The sequence below is a fragment of the Rhineura floridana genome, chromosome 3, assembly GCF_030035675.1.
Source record: "Rhineura floridana isolate rRhiFlo1 chromosome 3, rRhiFlo1.hap2, whole genome shotgun sequence".
NCBI lineage: Eukaryota > Metazoa > Chordata > Lepidosauria > Squamata > Rhineuridae > Rhineura > Rhineura floridana.
Genome location: NC_084482.1, coordinates 155,169,620 through 155,187,064, shown reverse-complemented (window position 1 = coordinate 155,187,064; position 17,445 = coordinate 155,169,620). Strand labels below are relative to the sequence as shown.

The 17,445-nt window shown below is 43.1% G+C and overlaps 1 protein-coding gene across 1 annotated transcript in view; it reads right to left on the bottom strand.

The window, feature by feature from the left end:
• TXNRD3 (thioredoxin reductase 3) overlaps positions 1-17,445 on the bottom strand; it is a 40,195-nt gene that overhangs the window by 11,832 nt on the left and 10,918 nt on the right. Inside the window, exons 2-5 of the mRNA XM_061618399.1 lie at positions 15,766-15,826; positions 12,438-12,547; positions 11,195-11,314; positions 8,067-8,139 (exon numbers count right to left, since the gene is read on the bottom strand). Coding sequence (XP_061474383.1) covers positions 8,067-8,139; positions 11,195-11,314; positions 12,438-12,547; positions 15,766-15,826 — 364 coding nt within the window. The remainder of the gene's footprint in view (positions 1-8,066; positions 8,140-11,194; positions 11,315-12,437; positions 12,548-15,765; positions 15,827-17,445) is intronic.

Genomic DNA, 17,445 nt, shown 5'->3' with positions numbered 1-17,445 from the left:
CTCTGGATTACTTCGCGGCCCTCCTGGGGGTCCTGGCCCCCAGGTTGGAAACCACTGATCTAGGCTTAAATATATGAGTACAGAGTGAAAAGAAAGTTAACAGGCAATAAATAAAGCTCCAGCTGCATATTGCACTCCAAGGAGCCTCAGCAATGAGCAATTCAAAGGGGAAGAGATCTTCGTCCTGGTTAGGTTATTCACAACCAGCATTCCCTTATCTCTCCTGCACAGAAGGCTGACAGCAGTGAAAGAGAAGTGCAGGAGAGGGCACCATTACAAGTGGGTGAGACTTAACTCCTGCTGGGAGGAAGGGCAGGATATAAATCGAATAATAAATAAATAAACTACTGACACAGCTTTCAAACATATATTTTTAGGCTTTCCCCCCTTGCTCCATGCTATGTTCCCTTTCATGGAGACAGCTGAAACAAGATGCACTTGTTATTTACTAACAAGCCTCCATGTAACACACTAACAGAAATAGCTAAATGGCAAAGTTATATAATTTTATATATGTAAATTTATTTATTGTACTTATATACCGCTCCATAGCCAAAGCTCTCTGGGCGGTTTACAGTAACTAAAAACATTAAATGGTGGGAGTATCACATGGCTGCAGAAAAGGAAGAAGCTCAGAAAAAGATGTCCAAAGATCTTAGATGGTACAACTCCACATACCAATTACATAAATCAGGAAGATTTAAATATGAATTGAGACCTTGTGTGTATACTCATTGCTGTTGGTCGATAAAATCATGGTTGTTAAAAGGCTTAATTCTATTCCAATAAGACCAGAAACCAAAAGCATAAACATCTGAGACATCTATGAGATACAATCTACTTATGGAAGTGATTTCTATTATGCCACCACTGCCTTTGAAGACTGTTCGGAAACTTAAACTGGTACAAAGAGCTGCAGCCAGAGTGCTAACTGGGGCTGGTTACAGGGACCATACAACCCCCTTGTTATGACAGCTCCACTGGCTGCCAGTTTGTTTCCGGTCACAATTCAAAGTGCTGGTTTTGACCTATAAAGCTCTATACCCCAAGTTTTTAATAACTTCCGCCCAATTTCGAACCTACCATTTTTGGGCAAGGTCATTGAGCGAGTGGTGGCCAACCAGTTGTCACCACACTTGGATGAAACGGATTACTTGGATCCATACCAATCGGGTTTCAGGACTGGTCACGGAACTGAAACAGCCTTGGTCGCTCTGGTAGATGATTTGAGGAGGGCATTAGATAGGGGAGAATTCACCTTTTTTGTCCTCCTCGATCTCTCAGCAGCTTTTGATACTGTCGACCACAGTATCCTTTTACGTCACCTGGAGGGATTGGGAATTGGAGGCACTGTATTACAGTGGTTCCATTCCTTTCTCTCCGATAGGTACCAACAGGTAGCACTGGGGGAGGAGGTTTCAGACCCTTGGCCTCTCAATTGTGGTGTGCCACAGGGCTCTATCCTCTCTCCCATGCTATTTAACATTTATATGAAGCCGCTGGGGACAATCATTAGGAGATTTGGGCTGCAGTGTCACCAATATGCAGATGACACTCAGCTCTATCTCTCGTTTAAATTTTCACCAGAGTTGGCTGTGGAGACCTTGTCCAAGTGCATGGAATCCGTGAGTGGATGGATGGGAAGGAACAAGCTGAAGCTGAACCCCGACAAGACCGAGGTGCTGCTCGTGGGGGACAAAGGAAGGTTGGGAGATGTTGACCTGAAGTTCAATGGGGTAACTCTACCCCTGAAGGACCAGGTCCGCAGCCTTGGGGTTGTACTTGATTCCAGGCTGTCCATGGAGGCTCAGATTTCGGCAGTGAGCCGGGCAGCCTGGTATCAACTACACCTCATACGAAGGCTGCAACCCTACCTTCCTGCTCATCAGCTCCCACTGGTAGTACACGCCCTGGTCACCTCTCGCTTGGATTACTGTAATGCGCTCTACGTGGGGTTACCCTTGAAAACGGTCCAGAAATTACAACTTATACAAAATGCGGCGGCTTGACTACTTACGAACAGTCGCCGCCGAGATCACATCACACCAGTGTTGTTCGATCTACACTGGCTTCCAGTTGTTTTCCGAGCCCAATTCAAGGTGTTGGTATTAACCACACAGGGCCTTCTCTCAATCCCGCCGACAAAAACAGCCAGATTGGCGGGTACTAGAGAGAGGGCATTCTCAGTGGCGGCCCCCACCCTCTGGAACTCCCTCCCACAAGATCTCCAGCACGCCTCTTCCCTAAATGTATTTCGGAAAGCCTTAAAGACCTGGCTCTTTCAACAGGCCTTTGGGATCTCCAGGGAGGGTTAATTGTCTTGATTGAAATGCCTCCTGCCCTATTTTAATATTGTTGTTGCAGCTGTATTGCTTTTATACTGTTTTTATATTGTATTATTGTATTTTATTATATTGTGTTTTAATAATAATAATAATAATAATAATAATAATAATAATAATAATAAATTTAATTTCTTCGTCGCCTATCTGGCCAATGGCCACTCTAGGCGACTTACAAAATTATTAAAATACAATTAATAAAATACAGTGATACAATAAAAACAATAGATCTACAACAACAATATTAAAACTGGGTAGGAAGCATTACAATTATATCGATTAACCCTCCCCGGATACCCCGAAGGCCTGCTGAAAAAGCCAGGTCTTTAAGGCTTTCCGAAATACATTTAGGGAAGAGGCATGCCGGAGATCTTGTGGGAGGGAGTTCCAAAGAGTGGGGGCCGCCACTGAGAATGCCCTCTCTCTTGTACCCGCCAATCTGGCTGTTTTTGTTGGCGGGATTGAGAGAAGGCCCTGTGTGGCCGATCTTGTCGGGCGGCATAATTGGTGGCGTTGAAGGCACTCCGTGAGATAAACTGGGCCGAAACCGTATAGGGATTTAAAGGTCAATACCAACACCTTGAATTGGGCTCGGAAAACAACTGGAAGCCAGTGTAGGTCGAACAACACTGGTGTGATGTGATCTCGGCGGCGACTATTCGTAAGTAGTCGAGCCGCCGCATTTTGTATAAGTTGTAGTTTCCGGACCGTTTTCAAGGGTAGCCCCACGTAGAGCGCATTACAGTAGTCCAAACGAGAGGTGATCAGGGCGTGTACCACTAGTGGGAGCTGATGAACAGGAAGGTAGGGTTGCAGCCTTCGTATGAGGTGTAGTTGATACCAGGCTGCCCGGCTCACTGCCGAAATCTGAGCCTCCATGGACAGCCTGGAATCAAGCACAACCCCAAGGCTGCGGACCTGGTCCTTTAGGGGTAAACTCACCCCACTGAACTTCAGGTCAATGTCACCCAACCTTCTCTTTTCCCCCACAAGTAGTACCTCGGTTTTATCAGGGTTCAACTTCAGCTTGTTCCTTCCCATCCATCCACTCACGGATTCCAGGCAGTTGGACAAGGTCTCCACAGCCAACTCTGGTGAAGATTTAAACGAGAGATAGAGCTGAGTGTCATCCGCATATCGATGACACTGCAGCCCAAATCTCCTGATGATTGCCCCCAGCGGCTTCATATAGATGTTAAATAGCATGGGAGAGAGGATAGAGCCCTGTGGCACACCACAATTGAGAGGCCAAGGGTCTGATACCTCCTCCCCCAACGCTACCTGTTGGTACCTGTCGGAGAGAAAGGAATGGAACCACTGTAATACAGTGCCTCCAATTCCCAATCCCTCCAGGCGAAGCAGAAGGATACTGTGGTCGACAGTATCAAAAGCCGCTGAGAGATCGAGGAGGACAAGAAAGGTGGATTCTCCCCTATCTAATGCCCTCCTCAAATCATCAACCAGAGCGACCAAGGCTGTTTCAGTTCCGTGACCAGTCCTGAAACCCGACTGGTATGGATCCAAATAATCCGTTTCATCCAAGTGTGCTGACAACTGGTTGGCCACCACTCGCTCAATGACCTTGCCCAGAAATGGTAGATTCGAAATTGGGCGGAAGTTATCTAACACTTGGGGATCCAAGGAGGGCTTCTTTAAGATGGGCTTTACAATTGCCTCCTTGAAGGCTGATGGCATCACACCCTCTTTCAAGGATGCGTTTACCACCGCTTTGATCCCCTCGCCCAATTTCTCTCTGCAGCTCACAAGGAGCCACGAAGGGCAAGGATCAGTAAGACAAGTGGTTGGCTTCACAGATGAAAGCACCTTAATGATTTTGTATGTCGCCTAGAGTGGCCATTGGCAAGATAGGCGACACAGAAATTAAATTTATTATTATTATTATACGGCCTAGGTCCAGGCTATTTGTCAGACCGTATCTCCCCATAAGAGCCTGCCCGGGCGTTGAGATCCTCAGGAGAGGCCCTTCTCTCAGTCCCAACACCTTTGCAAGCACGATTGGTGGGGACGCGAGATAGGGTCTTCTTGGTGGCTGCCCCCAGGTTCTGGAACTCTCTTCCTAGGGAAGCACGAATGGCCCCTCCCTTGTTATCCTTCTGTCGGCAGACTAAGACTTTTTTATTCCAACAGGCTTTTGGACTAGAAGATGTTTAAGATAGGGCCTCATAAGGTCTGTTGTATTGTTCTGTGGTCCTATTCTTAATGTTTTAAATTGTCTTAGTATCTTAAGTGTATGTTTCATGGTTTTAATGTCACGGATAGTTTAATTCTATTTTAATTGTATATTTTTGTATGTTTTTTTACCTATGTGTAGTTTTTATCTGTAAGCCGCCCTGAGTTCCAGTTATGGAAAAAGGTGAGGCTGTCAATGTGCTGAACCGTTGCCTAGCCGCGATAATGGACTGGATGGGAGCTAACAAACTGAGGCTCAATCCAGACAAGACTGAGATGCTGCTCGTGGATGGTTTCTCTGACCAGGTGTTGGATAGTTACCCTGTTCTGGACGGGGTTACACTCCCCCTAAAAGAGCGGGTTCGTAGTCTGGGAGTTTTGTTAGATCCTTCCCTGTCACTTGAGGCTCAAGTGGCCTCGGTGGCACGAAATGCGTTCTACCAACTTCGGTTGGTAGCCCAGCTACGTCCCTACCTGAGCGGAGAGGATCTTACATCAGTAGTACATGCTCTGGTAACCTCGCGATTAGACTACTGCAATGCGCTCTACGTTGGGCTGCCTTTGAAGACCGTTCGGAAGCTACAGCTGGTCCAAAATGCGGCGGCCAGATTAATAACGAGGACCAAGCGGTCGGAACACATAACACCTGTTCTGGATTGCTTGCATTGGCTGCCAATATGCTTCCGGGCCAGATTCAAAGTGTTGGTTTTGACCTATAAAGCCCTATACGGCACGGGACCACAATACCTGTCGGAATGCCTCTCCCGATACGAACCTGCCCGTACACTGTGCTCTACATCGAAGGCCCTCCTCCGAGTCCCGACTCATAGAGAGGCTCGGAGGGTGGTGACGAGATCTAGGGCCTTCTCAGTGGTGGCCCCCGAACTCTGGAACAGTCTCCCCGATGAGGTTCGTATGGCGCCGACGCTGTTGTCTTTTCGGCGCCAGCTTAAGACCTACCTCTTCTCTATGGCGTTTTTAACTTAAATTTTATACAGGAAATTATTATGAAATTTTGATCTTTGTATTTATATGTTTTGTAGTATTATCACGTAATTTTTATGAGATGTATTTGTATTTTTTGTTGTTCACCGCCCAGAGAGCTTTTGCTAGTCGGGCGGTCTAGAAATCCAATAAATAATAATAATAATAATAAATAATAATAATAATAAAATTAAAAAAGGGCGGGGTAAAAATAAAGATTCATTCATTCATTCATTGAGGTGTAAAGCATTCAGCAGTAAATTTCCAGTTCTTCCATTGCCAAAGACAATACACTTGAAACAGACTTATAGAATAAAAATGGAAGTTGGTGTTTCTACAACAAGCCTTCACAAACTCTGCTACTATTGTTATTGGGTAGAGATGTGAAGGAATGAAAAAAAAGGAAATTTGGGGGGGGACCGGGGGGGCTTTTCTCTGAAAGTTAGTGTTTTTTACCCCCCTGGGCCTTCACATAAGTATTATTGAGTTGGATCCAGACTAACCATGAGTGGAATAGAAGCTAGTTTTTGCCAATTCCTCCCTCCCGCTGTAGTTCCCCATAAAAAGCTACTGAGGAAGGTTAGGGGACCCTCTGGGACAGTATGAGAGACGGTGAGCTGCAGGGGGTGAAGAGGGATTAGCAAAAGTTATCTGCCTCTAGCAGGAGCCTCTTTCAGATTGGAGGCCCTTCTGTTTGCAGAACAGCCTGTCTGGATCAAATTCATTGACTGGTAATAATTCATCCTATCTAGCTTTTTAAACAAATGTTACTATTAGAATACACTGAGTAAGAAAAAAAGAAGATTGATATAAGGGCTGACAGGCAGACATTTTGTTCTAACCTACACTCCATTCCGAACATGACTCTGTTAAAGTTATTATTCTGCTGTTGTGACCTTAAAAGAGGAAGCCAATTCCCTCTAAAGCAATCACAGTATCAGTATGTGCTTATGTAAGTGAAGTGGTGGCTTCCAAATTTTAAAATAAAGTACTGATGCACTTACTGTAAAAGCAAACTCAACCCATTTAACCCACAAAAATACTCCAAAACAGTGGGCCATTAGCTATAAACTGTAGGAGAAATGAAGTGTTTAAACAACTATTGCCCGGTGGCAAATATCCCCTTTTGGGGCAAGGTGCTCAAGAGGGTGGTCCAGCTTTAGGCATGCTTGGAAGTGACTGAATATCTGGATCCATTTTGGTCTGGTCATGGCATTGAAACTGCTTTGGTTGCTCTGGTTGTTGACATCTGTTGGGAGAGATGGGGGGAGGGGGAATGCAACCCTACTCTTTCTTCCTCACCTCTTGGCAGTTTTTGATATCACTGACCATGGTATATGTCTGGAACAGCTCATGGAGGTGGGGGTTGCGGGCACTGTACTTCAGTGGTTCTGCTCCTACCTCCAGGGTTATTTCCAGAAAGAGGGCCAACAAACAAACTGAATCCTGAAGAAACAGAAGTGTTATGTGTTCCAAGATCCCGAGCCCAAGAGGTGGGAAGACAGCCTGTTCTAGAAGGGGTTGCACTCCCTTGGAAACAGGTTCCTAGCTTGGAGGTACTCCTGGATCCATCATTATCACTTGAGGTCTAGGTGGCCTATTTCCTGCTCTGGCTGGTTCACTAGCTATGGCCCTTTTTGGCAGATGACTTGGCCATGGCATTCCATGCTCTTGTAACTTCCACACTGGATTACTGTACTTGACACAAGGCTGCCCTTGAAGATGACTCAGTATAGCAACCAGATTACTTGCTGGGATTGCCTTTAGAACTTATATAACCTAACACAGCTGCTTTGGTTGCCAGTTCATTTCTGGGCCCAATTAAACATGCTCACACCAGTGCTGAAAGCTCTAAATGATTTGGGCCTTAAGAGATCATGTCTTTCCCTACTGTTTTGGTTTTAAGATCCGCAGAGGGGGCCCAGACATTTGGGGACTTCATGGCCCAGGAGAAGGCACACTCTGTGGCAGTCCCTATGTTGTGGAATTCTCTCCCCACAGAGATGCATCTATCACCTCCATTACAGTTTTCAGCAAATGCTGAAGAAGCACCTCTTTATTCTGGCCCAAGATGTGTGTTTTCAGGATCCACCCTATTCTTTTGACTGCAATTTGTTTTCACTGTTTTTAATACTGATTTTTAAATGGTTAGAACCCACCCTAAGACCTGCTGGTGAAGGGCAGGTAATAAATTTAAATCATCATCATCAAAAGTATAAGCTGATGTACATTGTCTTTGTCCACACTTAGGATACATCATCCAAATTACTGATGTGCTGTATAGATTTAAGAATTCATATGATAAGTAATATTACAGTTCTCCCATACTTGCAAACAACTACATTCTCAAATAAAATGTTAGCCAATGTATACTTTTTTAAAGGTTTAAACCAGAACAAAGAACTAAAACCAAAACTGCGTTGACCAAATATTGTGTTCAAGAGCTGGCCACACACTGCAAGATAAACCCTCATGAATAAACAGTACTCAGAAGGTTAGCTAGCTGACTTAATAAGAAACAACACTGAAATCTATTCAATCACAACCTACCCCATGTAGTACCAAGTGGCGTTGGTACAACGTAGTCTAGCACCATGACCTTCTTTCCTAAGGTGGCAGCTTCCTGTAAAGAACAAACAAGCGAACATCATAACTATGTAGATGTGTAAGTGTGTTCCTTTCACTTTAACAGTTCATTCATGAAATCTGCCATGCCTTAAGAAGTTAGCATTTGTAACAAGGAAGAGAGCAGGCACTGGTTGAAATGCAATTACTCATATTTATTCAACAGATTAATTTAGCAGATCATTTACACTAGCACCCCTAGATACATTTTCTTGCTTGTCCCATCCACACAGCCCCATGCACACACATCCCTCTTTTCACATGCCACAGTTCACTTAAATCTTGGTATGTTCCATGGCAATATGGTTATTTTCTAAGCAGTTTCCTTCCCAGGTCTCTCAGCTACCCACCTCAGCACTCTCTGTACAACACAAGAATTTCCCACATGTGCAAACCCACCCCCCTCCCATGGCCACGCTGAGGATAATGCAAACTGTGAACAAGAAGTTGCCATAGCTTAAGAAGTTTTCAAAACAAAAATACATTCCTAAATACAATTGTAAAGCCCATCTTAAAGAAGCCCTCCTTGGATCCCCAAGTTTTAAACAACTTTCGCCCAATCTCAAATTTACCATTCTTGGGCAAGGTCATTGAGCGAGTGGTGGCTAATCAGCTGTCGGCACACTTGGATGAAACGGATTATTTGGATCCATACCAATCGGGTTTCAGGACTGGACATGGAACTGAAACAGCCTTGGTCGCTCTGGTGGATGATATGAGGAGGGCATTAGATAGGGGAGAATTCACCTTTCTTGTCCTCCTCGATCTCTCAGCGGCTTTTGGTACTGTTGACCACAGTATGCTTCTACATCGCCTGGAGGGACTGGGAATAGGAGGCACTGTATTACAGTGGTTCCATTCCTTTCTCTCCGATAGGCATCAACACGTAGCATTGGGGGAAGAGGTTTCAGACCCTTGGCCTCTCAATTGTGGTGTGCCACAGGGCTCTATCCTCTCTCCCATGCTATTTAATATCTACATGAAGCCGCTGGGGACAATCATTAGATTTGGGCTGCAGTGTCACCAATATGCGGATGACACTCAGCTCTATCTCTCGTTTAAATCCTCACCAGAGTTGGCTGTGGAGACCATGTCCAAGTGCCTGGAATCCGTGAGTGGATGGATGGGAAGGAACAGGTTGAAGCTGAATCCCGATAAGACTGAGGTGCTACTCGTGGGGGACAAGGGAAGGTTGGGAGATATTGACTTGATGTTCGATGGGGTGAGATTGCCCCTAAAGGACCAGGTCCGCAGCCTTGGGGTTGTTCTGGATTCCAAGCTGTCCAAGGAGGCTCAGATTTCGGCAGTGAGCCGGGCAACTTGGTATCAATTACACCTCATACGTAGACTGCAACCCTACCTTCCTGTTCATCAGCTCCCATTGGTGGTACATGCCCTGGTCACCTCTCGTTTGGATTACTGTAATGCGCTCTATGTGGGGCTACCCTTGAAAACGGTCCGGAAACTACAACTTATACAACATGCGGCGGCTCGACTACTTACAAACTGTTGTCGCCGGGAGCACATCACTCCAGTGTTGTTCGATCTGCACTGGCTTCCAGTTGTTTTCCGGGCCCAATTCAAGGTGTTGGTACTAACCTTTAAATCCCTACACGGTCTCGGCCCAGTTTATCTGATGGAGCGCCTCCAACGCCACCAATTATGCCGCCTGACAAGATCAGCCACACAGGGCCTTCTCTCAGTCCCGCCAACTAAAACAGCTAGGTTGGTGGGGACTAGAGAGAGGGCATTCTCAGTGGCGGCCCCCACTCTCTGGAACTCCCTCCCGTATGATCTCCGGCATGCCCCTTCCCTGAATGTATTCCGCCAGGCCTTGAAGACCTGGCTTTTCAGACAGGCCTTCGGGACTTCCGGGGAGGGTTAATCTCTATGACTAATTGCCTATTACTCTGAACTGTCATTGTTTTAAAGTTTTTATCGTTTGTATTGTATTATTATGATGTATTTTATTGTAACTGAGATATACGTCGCCTAGAGTGGCCACCGGCCAGATAGGCGACACATAAATTAAATTATTAAATTATTATTATAAAGCTATACATTACATGAACCAAGAGTGCACTGTAGTGTCATATGTGTGACAGAGATACTTTTGTCACTCAATACACACTTTCTCCCTCCATGAGGACAGGGGGTGTTAAATCTATGGCATAAATTATGAATTATCTAATTTAAAAATATATTTAAGCCAAATACATAATGAAAGATGTTTACAATAGGATTGCTTTATATCTTGCAGGTCAGGGCAAGCTGTCCGCAGGGCTGGAGCAGTCGGTAGGCTTCAGGGAGGGCAGGGACATGGCCAGACTCCTGCCCTCACCACCCTACTGCTGCTGGTGGCCATGAATGACATAATTCTGATGCCAATTTAGGACTGAAGGTTTCCTTTCAAATATTCTAGAACCCAAATCCAAAATCTAGCAATCTGTTAGCATCTCCTTTAACAAACAGACTAAAACACCCTAAAAGGTTATTTTGTAGCAATTACAATGTACAGTCTCTCTTCCAATATTAATTTAACTTGGAAAGTATACACCAGGAACAGGAAACCTCTGGCTCTACAACGACAACTCTCAACATCCCTGACCACTAAATATGCCAGCTGGAGCTGATGAAATCTAGGGATCCAACAACATTTGGAAAGGCACGGATTTCCTAGTGCTGGTGTACACAAATATCTACTTTTCCTTGGCTGCTCAGAAATAACTTTAAAACCTTGACAGCACAACCCTATGCATGCTTGCTCAGAAGTAAATTCCATTTAATTCAGTGGAACTTACTCTGAGGTTTTTAGGATTGCAACCTGAACCTCTCTGAGAAGCAACATCATTTTTCTTAAAAGTTTCTTTAGCCTTTTTGCTCCAGGGTCAAAAGATTTAAGCAAACTGCTTTGCACTGTGGTTTTACTCAGAAATGCAATACTAGCAAGGTTACCATAGTAAATGGAATTTTTAAAAATGTAAAGAGCAGACTAAAAATCACAACAGCATACAACACTCTGTATGCATGGTACCTGTTTGTAGACTTCATACCTTGGAACATGCGAGTCCACCAGAACCACCACCAATAATGATTAGGTCATAATCATAGGTTTCCATCTCTTCACCTTTGCCATCCCCTAAAAGCTTCTGCAGTAAGCCACTATGGTAAGCCTGTAATAAGGACACAAGACACAAAAATTTAGAATATAGAATACCTCACTACTTTTGCTAAGCCAGATTCACAAGAGAGGGTTAATAGCCACTGCTGTCCTTCTGTTCGTGGAAAGCTCTTAAATCTAGTAGAGATTTCCATGAACAGAAAGGGGAGTGAAACAGTTTCCCATAAATTCCACATTTTTGGCACCCCCCAAACCACCTTCGAGTCTATTTCAGAAGGTCACCCAGCCCTCTGAAGCAAATTTTTGGAGGGACACAGAGGGCTACAGTAGAAAGAGGGAATCAGCAAAAACCACCCCCCTTCTCATTCCATTCACTGAAGCCTCCACTGGTTCTATGAATGGAGGTACAGTTGGATACAAACCCATTCAGTCTAAATGTTTAAGTTCAGGGGTCTGTTTTATCCATTTAAGATGCAGCCGACCCAATAAGGAAGTCCTTCTGCATCCTGGCACTTTAAGAAGGCCCAGCTGACAAGTGTTGTAGTTAGGACAACAATTCTATGCACCCATTCTTAGGAATAAATCCCACCAAACTTAAGTCATATCTGCACACCATACACTTAAAGCACTCATACCACTTTGAACTGTAGTTTGTCAAGGGTGCTGAGAGCTGTTAGGATATCACGTACAGAGCTATAATTCTCAGCACCCTAAGCAAACACAGTTCCCAGGATTGTTTAGGAGAAGCCATGACTGTTGGGTGTATTGTGTACAAATATGACCTTAGAAATAAGCCTTCTAAATAAATATACATAGAATCTAGCTGCACATCTTTAAAAAGAAACTCATGAAAGGGCACTGCTAGGAAATGAAGATATTAATAATGTAATCTGAACCCTCCTGATACAAAGAGCCCACGTAAGAGGGTGGTCTTTTGCTTGTTACTTGTATATACACAACAGGAATGGGGAACCTGTAGTCCAAGCACATCTGGAGGATCACAGGTTCCCCAGCCCTGAAACAAAGGATAGTTGCAACTTTACATATTTACAATGATAGTATCATTTGACTAGAGATTGCAAAAGTGGTATGGATTGGAGAAGCTTGCTACAAAACCTGAGTCATGATCTCATTACACTTCATTTGCATGCCAAGAGGAGGAAGAGCAAGATTACCTGGAAAGTTTGATCACATCCACCCACATGAGTTCCATTTACAAATACATTAGGAACAGTCCTCTGGCCTGTCAATTCTAGCAATACTTCCTGAATGCTGGGTCCCTCATCTAGACAGAAGAGGGAGGGTAGAGTTAAAACCTACAACTCTGACAAGAGCTGTACTTCACAAGACGCTATTCCTCCAGTTACACCAGAAATGACCAGAAACAGTATTATGTATGGCAAATACACATCAAGAAAACATCTCCTTCAGTTTGACTGCATCTATACACAACATTAAACATGGTTTAGCATTACAAGAACAAGCTTCAGCAGGCCTCAGGCTCATGCCCCTCTTCCAACATGCCCACAAGGAGATCACATGATTTTGCTTCAGTTTTAAAGCGCCATTTAGTTTATAGTTCTAAACCTGAACAGTGGTTAATCTTAATTATGATTATTTGAAACAAGTTGGCTTTATACGTTATGGTTTGAAGTTGGTTTGTTTCCACTAACTATATTTACGTTTAATCAGTTTGTCTGGGATCTCACAACATGGCAGATTGCACACATCTACTCATTTCCTTAGAGACTCTGAAATTACATTACTACAATGTATTACATTTCGCTGGGTGGTTTACATGACAGCAACCACTCACATCATAAACGTAATAGGAACCTAGAAATTTTGTAAACACAAAATCTAGCATTCCAGTAGAGCATTTGCAATGCAAGGTACCTTGCTGAGAAAGAAATGAGTTGATCAATCTATAAAGCACTGCGGTGTGGGCAATACCTATTAAACTGAGTTAGGGTGCAATCTTCTGGTCCCTGGGAAGATGCCTACTTTTTGGGCTTGCACTAGTTGGGCCACAGCCACAGAAGACGCAGCTAGAGCACCAGCAGGGAAGGGGAATCTGACATCAGATCTTCCTCTCCAATTTTAAATTGAGAGTTCCAATGTCAGTTTCCCCCTTCCCTGTCATTGCAGCATCTTCTGTGGGCATGGCCCAACCAATATCAAAGTCTAAACTGAGATCCAAAGCCATCTCAATACTCCAACATGCCCCCCAAATACAAAGAGATTTAAAATATCTCCTTTTCCCCCTCACATTGTTTCCAGTATGAGGGAAACAGGTTTTTTAAGCCTTGCAAAATGGATGGAGGAGCACAAGAGCACTCCTTCACTGATTACTTCACTGTAATCCCACATATACAAACCCAGCAGGTCACTGAATGGGTTGTTAAATCATCTTCAGACCCCTCACCCTGACGCCTTAAGACTGCATCCTTAAGACCTGATTCACACATAACATTACACCATAATTAAAATAAACCACAGTTTACCACAAATGAGCAGTGTGTTGGTGTACACTGCTAAAATTGCACCCGCTCTGCTCCTCCATCTCCAAAGCTGGGAGGAAACACACCTGAGGCTGTCTTGGTTTTACTTGCAAACCAGTGCTCGTGGGGTGGGGGGAAGACACAAATCATGAGAGCTGGTTTGCCCATAATGCTAAGTCAACTTCCAGTATGTTTGCTCCAGCAGGGTGGGTGTAATTTCAACAGTGTGCACTAGTGCACTGCTCATTCTTGTTAAATAAATGGCTTATTTTTGGCTACGGTGTAATGTTACATATGATCCAGGCCTTAGCCCCAAACAGAATACCACCTTTTGCACTTGAGTCATAATTCAGACACACTATCAGTTTCTTAATATAAATTGATAAAAATTCTGTTTGTGTAGAACCCAAAACCTTGGGACATACTGAGGCACTTCAAAAGGATTTTGCTAAACCTCATGTTCAGTCATTACATTAAGAATTTATATAAAAGACAAGATCTCACTTGTTTAACCACCTGGCTTCTCACCTCCAATGCATATAAAAGGTCAACACATATTTGAAAGAGCATCAGGCCATTCTTCCAAACATAACCCTGTTTTTAACATTCTAGTCTGCCTTTTGACCCAGACTGAGCCCCCAAGGCAGCTCACAAATGAGAAAATAAAACAAACGAAAGTTCAGAACAAAGACAAACTTCAGAATAAAGTACAGAGAATGTAGCCTATGAAGACAGCATCACTGGTCATATATTTGTTCTTGCACTACTACTATAGCTGTCTTTTAACTTGCTGACAGTATACATGCAGAGGAAAGGGGACCAAAATGTAGCACAACATGTGTCATAACAAGCCATTCAGTTTATTCTTTGTCATCCAATACATTACTTAAGGCTAAAAGAACCCAGAGTTAGCATCTGTTACTGTATTAGTCTGAAATGTACAACAAACAAAAGGGAAACCTTTAATTTGGTCAGCTTCTGTTGAAAGGATAAAGCAAGTTCTCAGTTTACCTGCAGGTTACCTTTCATTCTTCCCAAGAGCTCTGTGCAATCAAGATTACAATCAGCCACACTTAGCATTACCTGGGTGTAAGCCCAGTGAACAGTGGATTTTACTCCTGAGTAAACAAGCATAGGAGTGTGCTTTAAAAAGCCAATACATTCTCACCAAAATAAGAAAATTCAGTACAAAAATAGATGAATGAATGAAGAAAGGGTGTAGTGTAGTGGTTAAGGTGTTGGACTATGACCTGGGAGACCAGGGTTTGAATCCCCACACAGCCATCTCAATGGGTGACCTCAGGCCAGTCACTGCCTCTCAGCCTCAGAGGAAGGCAATGGTAAACCCCTCTGAATAACGTTTACCATGAAAACCCTATTCATAGGGTCGCCATAAGTCGGGAGCAACTTGAAGGCAGTACAACCAACCAGTAACTTTTGAAATATTTTTTCCAGGATGGATCAGCACTAGCACTGGTTTATAGCACTTCCCACCAGTGAAAGATTTATTTTCCTATCAATGGCAGACTGCCTAACTTAACCCTAACACAGATTACAGTCAGCATTAGAATTCTGTACCCTTGCCAATGACTCAGCAATTTTCCACCTGAAGTTTATAGTTATATGTTTGGTCAATCATTAATACTTTAGCAACCAATACAAAAGAACAAGATGCTTAAGCATGCATGTGAGGCAGAAGCAGCTTCTTCATAACACAGCAGACAGTCCTTCATAATTCCAACAACAAACAATTTCCCTACACAAAATTAATTTACTTAAAATCCAAAATTAAGTAACTGACTAAAAAATACATTTTGAGAGTTGTCCTTCCATGCAGATTGAAAGGCTGCCTTTATTCAGTAAGGCTGGAATCCAGTACACAGAGTCCCATCGAAGCCAACTGAGCTTAATTCTGAGTAGGCATGTACTGGATTGCAGCCTAAAACAGTAGTGAAGAGAGAGATATGTATTTACATTTTGATTCACTGTCTGTTTTACTTACCAATCTTGTCAAGTTCCAGGACACTATACTCTACTCCCAAAGATTGAAATAAATCTTTCACCTGCAAAAAAAAAAAAAAGTTCTGATGGAATTAGGGAAAGGCATTAAAATGGAACCTTCAGTACTTCTGGAATAATGGTGCACTTTTATTTCTTATGGAATAAAGTTAACCTGTAGCCAATCAGCAAATACTGTTTATTTACAATGAAACTAGCAATCCTCCATTTATTGTATTTTGTGTAAGTTGAAAACACAGACAATAGTACCAAAACCCAAGGACTAATTCCACAAATTTTGAAGAGACACTTATCTAATTATTAGTCTCCAGAAATATGTTATCCCTTTATTTGGTTTTTGCAGTTTATGCAAGTAATTAAGCTGAAATTGTACAGCTGCCTCTTAAGCAGGTAATTAAGTCGGAATCAACGGGAGCAAGTCCCCTTGAGTTCAATGGGATTTATTTCTGAACAGACATGTATAGAACTGTGTGTAAAGCTAAAAATAGCAGTCCTCAACTGTGTCACTGTTTTATTTGAATTCAGAAACACTGGTGTCACCATAATTTCATTGACCCAAGTAAGCAGCAGTTAACAGCAGTTTTAGCAACCACTAAAATTTTTAACATTTTAACAAGTTAAACATGTTTAATATGATATTTTAGAAGATAAATTTAATATTTCTAAAGCTCAATGAAGGATCTGGTTAGGGCAGGGGTTTCCAACTTTCAGTTCAGTAGGCATGTTTGAAATTTTGAGAAAGTGTCAAAGGCACCAGCCACAAAATGGCTGCTGTGGGGCCACGGCATAACACAAAATGGCTGTCACATTTAAAAAATATGAAGAGATGATCAGTAATCCTTTTCAGAAAAGATAACCAAACATTCTTAAGCCCTTATTTGATCTGCATGGTGCAGAACTATTATATTTAAAGTTCAAATGTACCTCTTTTCAGTAATAGGCTGTTATTATGACCATCTCCTCCAGTGTCCAAAGAACAAAGTGGCAATGTGATTAAATTCCAGAAGATACTCAACCAAGAGTTTCAAAATTCTATTATTTTGAGTATTGTAATGTTCCTCAATATATTTAAGATTCTATATGATTTTTCTTATATCTAAAGGTTTGTTCTAGACACTGCTCCCACTGGAAGTGAGAAGCGGGACTCGGGCAAAACTCATCTCCCCCTTTCATCTGCAGGATCCCTAAGCTGGAACAACCCTTCAGTGAATAGGAACCTTTCCATCTGCAGGAAGTAATGTCTTGAACCAGTTCGAAGCTTTCTGCAGAGTCACTCTGCAATGTTGTAACATATTGTTAAACATCTGTGGGAACTTGTTTTCTTATCAACCACATAATGAAAATGTTTTCTGAAGTGTTTGTTTGCAATAAGCGCAAGAGATGCATCTTGGGCAGGACTTGCAATTGTCCAAGAGGTCTTCTGTATCTTTAAAAGTTGTGTAGGGAGAAGGGAGAATTTCACCATGTGGTTTTTCCTATTACAGTGTTGCAAGAACACCTGCACTTGGCTGAATCTTCTCTTCTCTTAAAGATACAGAATCATTCTCAGGCCCTGAGCCTGGCAACCCTAGATCCAAAGCTAGTGGCACATTGCCCCAAAATGTCCAACTTCAGGCTTTCTGCCAGCTACCAGTTGTGTAAGACAGCAGCTTTCCACCTGCCA